Raw genomic sequence first — 11,356 nt, 5'->3', positions numbered from 1 at the left:
ACTTAGTTTAAACACACTTGACACTATTGTTATTCACTAATGTCAATGTCACTAAACCAAATAGTTCATCTAAGCCAAGAGAACATGACACTCTCAGGGAGAGATGCATGACAATCACAGGATACACACAAAATGTACGTACATAAAAGGACATGTGTATACTCCGATCAACATGATGGCCTATGTGAGGGACCTGGAGAGGGCCAAACAGGGTCAGGGAGGGCTCACCGACAGACATAACCTGACTGAGTCCAAGGCGGACTTGGAGAAGGTGCTTAGTTTTCACCTGTCCACCACACACACACACACACCTGGAGATGGGACAGGTGAGTGGGGATTGTTCTGCCGTTTGACGACACACTGCAAACACTACGACAGCTGTCAGATCGGGTGTGTAGACATACGGTGTGTGTGTGGGTGGAAAAACAGAATGTCTAGTGAAACAATGTCTCACTGTGTTTCTGTTTGTGACAGGCAAACAGGAATGCAGGTGTTGCTACAGGTGCATCACCACACAAGTATAACAAATCTGTGTGTATCTTACCAGGTGTATTACTACATGGGTGTGGATGTCCTCCAGGAGAGCCGAATGGTGGATGAGGCGTTGAACAGAGCCCTGGTGTCTCTGTCAAGGCCCTGTAGTGTGACCTGGGGGACATTCTCCCAAACCTCCACCAGGGGGTGCTGTCTCGTTCTGAAGGACGATGAGCAGAATGCAGCTGACTGCTTAAAGAGGGCATGAGAGCTGGAGCGGCCTGGGAGCAGGGACACCGCGGTTTGACGGTGCCTTCTGAAGTCCCTGCTGGGACTGTTCACCCAGAGCGGCCCCAACCCTGGACCAGCCATCAGTCAGAGGTGTGGGTACAGAGGGTCCAGGAGAGGTACCCAGAGAACGAAGAGCCTGTGCAGGGCCTACACCGGAGGTGACAGTGCAGTCTAACCGGACAGCTAGGAAGAGACCTCTGGCTAAGTCTAGCCTCTGTCCCTGGGAAGTGGGAGCCCATGTCGATGGAGAACCATCGACATGGGCTCCAACTGACAGGTTCCTTTTCTAAAGTGTTCCCAGTCTTGCAAAAAGAGAGACATTTTACCGTTTCCTTGTTCCAATGAAGATTTTGGCTTGTGTCAAAAGACTTGGCACTAAACATGCCATGTTCATATTCTTCAGGAACCCCTGTTTCTATCTATTTTGTCTTACTTGAATCAACCCACAAACTGAATACGCCTCAGTCGTTCAAGGAGTTATAAGACACAAACTACTCATTTACATCTGATTCATTCAGTAAGCAACGAGGACACACTTAATACTTTAGTGATGAACCGTACCTTCCCGACAATGGTGATAATCACACAGCTAATTTTGACTCAACGATAATGCTGGGCAATTCAATCATTTATTGATTTAATCTGTCCCAAGGGTTTTTACAGACCTAGAAATAAATATTCCCATGACAATTAAACTCGATTATTACCCCCCCTCTGTGTAATCACGTAAAGGGGAAAAAACAACAACAGTATCTTCACTTTATTGGGTCGTACCGCTACTGAAGTTTGACAAGCGCACGTGCAACTACATGTTGTTGTGACAGTGAGAAGAAAATGACAACCAGAATATGTGTACATTCCATTAAGGCCTTTTAGTTATAGTGACAATATTACAACAGATTGTATGACAGGTTACGCCCACTCTAAAATACTATTTGATCTCTAGGTGGAGTATGCACAGCTCGTGAGCACCGCAACATTCTCAATCCCTGAGCGTGGGGATGCTGCTTGCAACACGGTCTCTTCTTCTATGTAATTTAACTCAATTTGTGTGTTCACTGGTGAAAGAGAGAGTTCATTGTTCTTTTTGATTGACAGGTCTAGGTTGACTGATGAAGAGAAGTGTTAAAAGCTGCGTTTTCCTTTTCTGATAAGAACTTCTCGCAGAACGATGACCCCTTTACCAGGATGACGAAGCTGAGAGTTCCTGCCTTCGTAAAACACCTGTCAAATAAGCAGGGAAGAGCCGTGAGAAAACAATCAGCAAGTCACAATATAAAAGTGAATTAAAACAACTTGGTGAGAAGAAAATACATTTTGTACCTTTTATGCTGAAGAATTGTAATGAGAGGCTTCTCGGGGTTGACTTGATGTAATGACTCTTTCTCATGGTCTTCAAAGAACAGCTAAGGAATAGAGGTTTCAGAATGGCAAAATAGTTGGAACTAACTGAGGAAAGCAATTTCAGAGACAGTATAACCCAAAAACTGTTGAATGAAACCAATAAATCAAAGTAGATCTTTCCAACCCCACCTTCGAGAGAGCGAGAGCGAGAGCGGGATCATACCTGGAGGACTCGCTGAAGGCTGAGATGAAGTCTGTTTGTTGGTATTCGGGGTACAGGAAGAGAACTGGCCAGTGCATGATTCCCGGTTCATCCAGGAACACCTTCACACCTGTGGCCTCCGTAGAACACAGACCATCCAGGTCCAGCCCTGCCATGGCTCTACAGGAGCCTCCATCATCCTCACTGTCAGACCTGCGCCTGGGACGCTGATGAGGCATTAGCAACTGGATGCCACGCTCCTGTAAAGCAAATACAAGGCAAGTTAAATGATGAGCAGCCGTTTCCTCATCAACTTATACAGGAATGATGAGATAAGATGCAAGTCTTGTGATTTTCACTTTCTACCATCCTACTCACCTTGATGGCAGCCAGTAGGGCCTCTCTCTCACTGTGACCCTTCTTCTCTTTGACCTTTACCTTCTACCATCCTACTCACCTTGATGGCAGCCAGTAGGGCCTCTCTCTCACTGTGCCCCTTCTTCTCTTTGACCTTTACCTTCTACCATCCTACTCACCTTGATGGCAGCCAGTAGGGCCTCTCTCTCACTGTGCTCCTCCTTCTCTTTGACCTTTGCCTTCCTTGCATCTCTCTTAAACCACAAATACAACAATTTCAGCATAGGTTTATATAAAATATGAACTCCATTTACAAAGATCCACCAAACTGCTTTGTCCACTTATAATCCTTTAAGACTGTGGTGACAAAAGAAGAGTAAAAATGAAGGTCATAAAGAGCACTGGATCATAGCTTCTGTCATGCCTTATGTCTGCTGTAGCTCTCAGCTCCAGCAGCTTCTTGTCTGTCGGCTGCAGCTTGAGTGTCTCTTCACACCACTGCAGGGCGTCTGTATTTTTTCAGCTCCGTGCAACACGTGGCACCTGGGAACAGTCAAGACAGGACATGGAGGATGAAAGGAGGAGGAGTAAAGGCAGAACTGCTAACTATATTTAAATACAATTCAGGGTTGGGGACAATCCCCATTTCAATTCAGAAACTAAACCAAATTCCAATTTGTCCTTATTGAAAAGCATTGGAGAGAATTGGAATTTCACTGTACTTCCTGAATTGACTGGAATTTAAATGTAATTGACCCCAACCCTGACACACACTCGCCTCATAGTAAAATGTGTTGTGTCTACATGTGTCTTCCAGTAGAAAAGTAAAATGTGATGTTTATCCTATAGACAAACCTCTGATTAATGCTTTGAGGTGGTCTGGTTTAAACTTCTTTGCAGCGACAGCATCATTCAGTGCAGAACGCATGTTACCTGCAAGGCAAGAGTATGCGAGTGCAGGATTGCAACAAACATCCCAGAACAAGCTTTGGAAGACTCACAGACAGACTATAAGACCAGTGGTTCCCAACAAGGGGTACTAGGACCCCTGGAGGTACTTGTCCTATCCACAAGGGGTACTTGAGAAGAGTCACGAGACCATATGCCTACTGGTAAAATGCACATGTACTCTGGGCAGAGCAAAACTCAGTTGGTGGTACAGTAACTGAAAAAGGTTGGGAACCACTGTACTGGACAAATATCATGAGATCTAACGATGGAAAGATTCTAAGAAGAGTACCCAGGTGGAAGTGCCGCTGCCCGATTAGGGTGCAGGATGGCATTAACATTATAGTCACTGCAGCTCTTCTTCAGCCCAGCCGTATAGGACACGATAGCCTTCTTGTAGTTCTTCTCATTGTAGTAGTCGTTCCCCTCATCTTTCAAGCTCCCGGCTTGCTCTGAGGAAAAACAACATTCCCCTTGATTCTAAGATCTGGACTGCTGGTCCTACATCAGCACTGGGTAGAAAGTACAGTAATGGCTGTCATACCTTCTAGTGGTCTGTCATCGTCGTGTATAATGGACTGAATAGCAGCCAGCTCCGGGTGTTTCATGGGGTCGATCTCCTCAGAGGCTGTCTTCATGAACATGGGCACCTTATCAAACTCCTGCAGTGCAGTGGAATAAATGATGTAATTGAATTAGAAATAGATTGGAGCCTGTGGCCCCTGAAACCCAAGAGGACAGTTCTGGGCATAGCAGTGTGCACTCAGTTGAGCAATGTTAACGTTACACACAGTTATGGGCATTGCTGGCCTTTTCGTAACTAATAACCAACTAGCTAGTAATATAGCCAATACATGAGACTTGACAGTATCACAAATTGTAGAGAAAACTGTGTTTTAACTTAAGTATAAAAAAAGGGTTTGGCTATTTAAAACATCTTTGGTAGTATTCTAGCTAGCTAACGTTTCTTGTGGTTAGCTCTCATCCACAGCTACTGGTGAAGTCGGAAGTTTACATACACTTAGGTTGGAGTCATTAAAACTTGTTTTTCAACCACTCCACACATTTCTTGTTAACAAACTATAGTTTTGGCAAGTCTGTTAGGACATCTACTTTGTGCATGACACAATACATTTTTCCAACAATTGTTTACAGATTATTTCACTGTATCACAATTCCAGTGGGTCAGAAGTTTACATACACGAAGTTGACTGTGCCTTTTAACAGCTTGGAAAATTCCAGAAAATTATGTCATGGCTTTAGAAACTGCTCATAGGCTAATTGACATCATTTGAGTAAATTGGAGGTGTACCTGTGGATGTATTTCAAGGCCTACCTTCAAACTCAGTGCCTCTTTGCTTGACATCATGGGAAAACCAAAAGAAATCAGAAAAGACCTCAGAAAAAAAATTGTAGACCTCCACAAGTCTGGTTCATCCTTGGGAGCAATTTCCAAATGCCTGAAGGTACCATGTTCATCTGTACAAACAATAGTACGCAAGTATAAACACCATGGACCACGCAGCCGTCATACCACTCAGGAAGGAGACGCGTTCTGCCTCCTAGAGATGAACGTACTTTGTGCAAAAAGTGCAAAGGACCTTGTTTCCTCCAGCATCTTCACAGGTACAGGAGTATCTATATCCACAGTAAAATGAGTCTTATAAACGACATAACCTGAAAGGCCGCTCAGCATGGAAGAAGCCACTACTCCAAAACCACCATAAAAAAGCCAGACTACTATTTGAAACTGCACATGGGGACAAAGATCGTACTTTTTGGAGAAATGTCCTCTGGTCTGATGAAACAAAAGTAGAACTGTTTGGCCATAATGACCATTGTTATGTTTGGAGGAAAAAGAGGGATGCTTGCAAGCCAAAGAACACCATCCCAACCGTGAAGCACGGGGGTGGCAGCAACATGTTGTAGGGGTGCTTAAAGACATCAGTCAGGAAGTTAAAGCTTGGTCACAAATGAGTCTTCCAAATGGTCAATGACCACCCCATGCATACTTGCAAGCAAAGTTGTGGCAAAATGTCTTAAGGACAACAAAGTCGAGGTATTGGAGTGGCCATCACAAAGCCCTGACCTCAACCCTATAGAACATTTGTGGGCAGAACTGAAAAAACGTGTGCGAGCAAGGTGGCCTAAAAACCTGACTCTGTAACACCAACTCTGTCAGGAGGAATGGGCCAAAATTCAACAAACTTATTGTGGGAAGCTTGTGGAAGGCTACCTGAAAACGTTTGACCCAAGTTAAACAATGTATAGGCAATGCTACCAAATACTAATTGAGTGTATGTAAACTTCTGACCCACTGGGAATGTGATGAAAGTATAAATAATTAATTCTCTACTATTATTCTGACATTTCACATTCTTAAAATAAAGTGGTGATTCTAACCGACCTAAGACAGGGATTTCTTACTAGGATTAAATGTCAGGAATTGTGAAACACCGATTTTAAATGTATTTGGTGTATGTAAACTTCCGACTTCAACTGTAGCTTGCTGGCTAACGGTTTCGCCAGCATATACGGTATAACAGCATAACGGTTAGCCATATATAGCTAACAACTACAAATGAGAGTGCTATCAGCCGTTTGTGTGGAGATGCGGTTAACGTTACGTCTTACCTCTTCCCAGTTCTTTTCAGAAAAGGCATTGCTATATTTCTCTTTTTTTAATTTCTCCATAAAGTCATCCATGCCGTCGTCGCCCTGTTGTACTAGTGAAGCCATATTCGCTACAAATAAGGTGGATATGTTTGAAGATTAAACTAGTTGTTGAATTACAGTTTTAGTATGACTACTGAAGCGACACGTATGAACATTTGCATTACAAAAACCATTCAAGTTGTTTACACGTGAATGTTGCGGTGCCACATCAAAATGCTTCCGTAGAGGGAACAGAAATACGACTCAATTGTTCCGTAGCAATGTGTGTATCTGACTCGAGTGGAGAGATCCATAATTTGCACTATATTTCTCTGTGAGTCCAGTTGAAACATTGATACAAGGCAATAACAGACATCAAACATGCATGGCTACTGAACCATATATTTATTGTCTCCTATTCCAGCCTACCCAACCACCTGCATGTCCATCTCAGTGTAATAATATATTTCAGTCCAGCTCAGTTCGTATCAGACAAAGATTAGTGCTAGTAGGTATAGGCCTGTTGAACACTAGCCTCTTTGCTACGTGTCATCATCCCACCCAACCACAAGCATGCCCATTTCAGAGGACCAATAGATGTCCATGTTCAATAGTTTAGTCAAATCAAACTTTACTTGCCACATGCGCCGAATACAACAAGTGTAGACTTTACTGTGAAATACTTACAAGCCCGTAACCAATAGTGCAGTTCAAGAAGAGAATATTTACCAAGTAGGCTAAAATTAAAAGTAATAATAAAAATGAACACAATAACGAGGCTACATACAGTGGGCACCGGGTACCGAGTCAGTGTGCAGGGGTACAGGCTAGGTAATCTGTACATGTAGGTGGGGGCGAAGTGACTATGCATAGGTAACAAACAAACAGCAGTAGTGTACGCGGGAGGGGGGGGTTCAATGTAATTTGTCCGGTGGAGATTTTAATGAATTGTTCAGCAGTCTTGTGGCTTGGAGGTAGAAGCTATTGGTCCTAGACTTGGCGCACCCTCTGTAGCGCCTTACGGTCAGATGCCGAGCAGTTGCCATACCGGGCGGTGATGCAACCAGTCAGGATGCTCTCGATGGTGCAGCTGTAGAACCTTTTGAGGATCTGAGGACCCATGCCAAATCTTTTCAGTCTCCTGAGGGGGAAAAGGTTTTGTCGTGCACTCAGTAGTCCAGTTCCATGCCAAGATCAGTGCAACTCAGACTGTCTCCACACATCTGAGTAGGTCTACAAGTCCATCTCTACTGAGGAACATTGTCTCACCAGTCTGCTGACAGATCACCTCAAACCTGGGCGTCTCCTCGGCAGCCTTCTGTCCCACTACCACCACGTACGGGTATCCAAGCCGACTGGCGTCCTTCAGCCTCTTACCAATGGTCATCTGTGTCCGGTCATCCAGAACCACCTCACCTCTTAGCCTAGGCAGAGCCTCCCCCAGACTGAGGGCCAGCTCCTCAGCTAAACCAGCCACCTCATCCACCTTACTGCCCTTTTTAGGGGGCAGAACACAGACCTGATAGGGGGCAAGCAGCCCAGGCCAGCGGATTGCCTCCTCCGTGGACATCACCTCGATGGCAGCAGCGAGGATCCGGGTCACACCCAGCCCGAAGCAGCCCATCTCAGTGACAGCAGGCTTGTTCTGGGTGTTGTTGAAGGTGGCGTTGAATATGTGGGAGTACTTGGTGCCTAGGTAGAACGTATGGCCTACCTCTATGCCCTTAGACTCCACCAGCGTTCCCTCCTGGCACTGTGGGCAGTCTGTCCGGCCTGGTTCCATGGTCTCCACATTGGCAGAGAAGGAGCAGCTACCACAGACCAGTAGCCTGTCCTCTCCGATGTCTGCGGGGAGCTGAAACTCATGGGAGAGTTTACCTCCAATGTTTCCTGTATCAGCGTGGACCTGGACAATGCACAGGCCTAACCGAGAGAAAAGGCGGGTGTAAGCCTGGCACACAGATTCATATGTGTGGTATGCAGCTTCTTCGCTCATGTCAAATGTGTACATGTCCTTCATGTAGAACTCCCGCCCGCGTAGAAGCCCAAACCGAGGCTTCGGCTCATCACGGAACTTGCGGGTGATCTGCATATACAAATTAAACACACATCAGTTTATTACCATTATAATAACAACCCAAGTGTATGAAAAGAAGAAAGAAGCCACACTCTGAATAAACTAATTAATCAGGCTTCATACTGTATCCTATACCTGGTAGAGTAGCAGAGGCAGCTGCCTGTAGGACAGGGTTCCCTGAGAGGCCAGTAGTTCTGTCACAGCCTCCTCATGGGTGGGGCCCAGGCAGTATTCCGCCCCGTGGCGGTCCCTCAGGCGGAACAGCTCTTTCCCCATCAGGTCCCAGCGTTCACTGAGTCTCCACAGCTCTGCCGAACACAGGCTGGGCATGTCCAGCTTCTGCCCACCGATCCCCTGCATCTCCTGGTCGATCAGCCTCACCAGCTTCTCCATGGAGCGCACAGTGGCCGGGAGGTAGTAGTAGCAGCCAGGGTTGGAGGGGTGAATGAGACCTGCCTGCTGCATCAGTCTCTGGCTCTTGCAGGTCATATCCACCTGAGCACGCTTCTCCTGGCCCACATCACGCAGGTTGGAGGGCTGGAAGAGATGGGAGACTAGGGGAAGGTGTGTGCTAGGTCGGGAGATGGAGTCAGTGGGGGCATGTCCAGCAGCACAGCTCAAATCGCTTTTACAGGGAGTGCTCATGGCTCTGGGTAGGTGGGGCAAGACTCTCTGCCAAAGGTGATGCATCAACACTTCCATTGTAGCAGACTGGTGTCAATATCCTTGAATTAAGAAAAATAATACATATAATTACTTGACGGGTGGGTATAATTTGTGGAACGTTCCAACAGGAATATGTTCCAAAAACTTTGTAAATAACAAGGTTGTCTAGCGGCCGAATAAAATTCCAGGTAGGGAGGGGGCTATTTCATTAAGGTTTCACTCACCACGTTAATTCTGAAAAATGTCTCTCAAACATGAACAATGAGCTATGTGGTGAGTTGATGCCTATTCGGCAGCTAGTTAGCTAGATGAATTGATTATTCTACTTTGTATGCGTTGTTATAAATTATACCCACCCTGTTACACCATGACACTTATTTTGTTGGGCAATGCAATACCATAATAACATTACATCATTCAATGGTAAAATATTTAACCATTGACAGTACCAGGTTGCTAGCAAGATGCGTTCAAATAAAATATATTTGATTCAACCTTAACGTTAGCTGTCTGTAAAGCTAGTTAAGCTCTACCAAGCAATTCGGGAGGAAGTAAGAGAGCAACTCACCTTGTGTGAAACGATGACCTAGTATTTTGATTCATACCGATGTGTATTAGTTACACGAGAGAATAGTGCTGGCCATGCTTCCTCTTAAGAGTAATATAGATCTCCCTGGATAACTATTTCCAGTGTACTGCCACCTACTGTGCTGGAGTAGCTATTGTTAGCTAAAAATGTGTTGTTATTTTTTTAAATCCAAAATTTGATTTTCAAAATTTAGAGAATGTATGATGTTATGTGATGGACAAACACAGTCCAGAAAAGCAGACAACGGAGTCCCAAAACGAAGTTATTCGTCTCTTTCCTGACCAATCAGGATCGTATCCGTTTCAATGCATGTTCAACTGTAAAAGGTTATGGGAGGAGTATGTTTCTTTTTTAGTCGTGACTTGCAACATACACCTAGTTTCCTGAATCGGGTCACACATGCTGAGCACTTGTTGGCTGCTTTTCCTTCACTCTGAGGTCCAACTCCTCCCAAACCATCTCAATTGGGTTGAGGTCTTAGGAATGTGGAGGCCAGGTCATCTGATGCAGCACTCCATCACTCTCCTTCTTAGTCAAATAGCCCTTATACAGCCTGGAGGTGTGTTTTGGGTCATTTTCCTGCTGAAAAACAAATGATAGTCCCACTAAGCGCAAACCAGATGGGATGGTGTATTGCTGCAGAATGCTGTGGTAGCCATGCTGGTTAAGAGTGCCTTGAATTCTAAAGAAATCACTGAAAGTGATTGTAGACCATTTTTGTTCGCTTAAAGATCCTTCACATGTGATAGAGAGACACCACTGTCCTCAATGGTACTCCCACCGGCTTTGGTCTTTGTCATGGTAGTTAGCAACTTGATTACACTGTTACTCCTCGCAGTTCCAGACAGGACAGGTCACAGGGAAGATTGAAAACAGACAGCAGGGATCTAGACATCCACAATTCCGAGACAACCCACGGTCCCAGCCACAATGGCTAACCGTGTCGCAGGCTGCGTTCAAGCTCTCCAGAAATCCCTGCTCGCTGCTACGCCAAATAGCTCCTCTGACCCGTCCTGGGTCGGCAGGATCACTGGACAGAGACTAGCAGTCCCAGCAACTTATGCCAACTGCGTCGCAGGTTCCAAACTAAAAAGTTAACTAGCTACTAAGAACTTGGTCCTTCTGTAGCTCAGTTGGTAGAGCATGGCGCTTGTAACGCCAGGGTAGTGGGTTCGATCCCCGGGAGCACCCATACGTAGAATGTATGCACACATGACTGTAAGTCGCTTTGGATAAAAGCGTCTGCTAAATGGCATATATTATTATTATAACTTTTACAACCCTGCCTGGAAACCGCCCTCCATTCACTTTTCATGGTAAAAAAAAAAACAGCCTCATTTGCTGTATGATTTGGAGATGTTGGAACTGGGCCATGACCGTTTCTAAACGAAAGCGCAATTTTTTGGAGAGGTTTGGACAGAGTGTATTTTAGTTTTTTGCAGTTACTTTTTTTTTCAACAAATAATGCATGCCTCCAATAGCAAGTGCTAAACTCTGACTGCACATTCTGCAAGATTGATTGTCTAATCAAACTGTTTAAAAGTAAATGCTGCTTCTTAACACAGCGCGCATCCAACCCGGAAGCCAGCCGCACCAATGTTTCGGAGGAAACAGAGTGCACCTGGCGACCTGGTTAGTGTGCACTGCGCCCGGTCCACCACAGGAGTCGCTAGTGCGCGATGCGGACGATGCTAGGCCAATTGCGCGTCGCCCCACGGACCTCCTTGTCGCGGCCGGCTGCGACAGAGCCCTA

General features: G+C 45.4%; 1 protein-coding gene and 1 pseudogene across 1 annotated transcript; both read right to left on the bottom strand.

Moving 5' to 3' along the window:
* Positions 1 to 1,377: 1,377 nt before the first annotated feature.
* Positions 1,378 to 6,487, bottom strand: LOC124037157 (annotated as a pseudogene).
* Positions 6,488 to 7,164: 677 nt separating this feature from the next.
* Positions 7,165 to 9,691, bottom strand: LOC124037156 (probable proline--tRNA ligase, mitochondrial). Its single transcript, XM_046351820.1, has 3 exons — positions 9,583 to 9,691; positions 8,484 to 9,073; positions 7,165 to 8,357 (listed from the first exon to the last, which is right to left on the bottom strand). Exons 2-3 carry the CDS (start codon positions 9,048 to 9,050, stop codon positions 7,476 to 7,478), a joined length of 1,449 nt encoding a protein of 482 aa, XP_046207776.1. The 5' UTR covers positions 9,051 to 9,073; positions 9,583 to 9,691; the 3' UTR covers positions 7,165 to 7,475.
* Between the last annotated feature and the right edge of the window lie 1,665 nt (positions 9,692 to 11,356).

The sequence above is a fragment of the Oncorhynchus gorbuscha genome, linkage group LG06 (genome assembly GCF_021184085.1).
Source record: "Oncorhynchus gorbuscha isolate QuinsamMale2020 ecotype Even-year linkage group LG06, OgorEven_v1.0, whole genome shotgun sequence".
NCBI classification, from domain to species: domain Eukaryota; kingdom Metazoa; phylum Chordata; class Actinopteri; order Salmoniformes; family Salmonidae; genus Oncorhynchus; species Oncorhynchus gorbuscha.
Note: the sequence above shows the minus strand (reverse complement) of the source record. Positions and strands in the feature narration are given on the sequence as shown.

What these genes read in the sequence shown, in the direction of transcription:
- LOC124037156 (XM_046351820.1), bottom strand. Translation starts at nt 9,050, where the DNA reads ATGGAAGTGTTGATGCATCACCTTTGGCAGAGAGTCTTGCCCCACCTA. An exon ending in TGCCTCTGCTACTCTACCAG is followed by an intron (nt 8,358 to 8,483) that starts GTATAGGATACA and finishes TTGTATATGCAG; the next exon opens with ATCACCCGCAAGTTCCGTGA.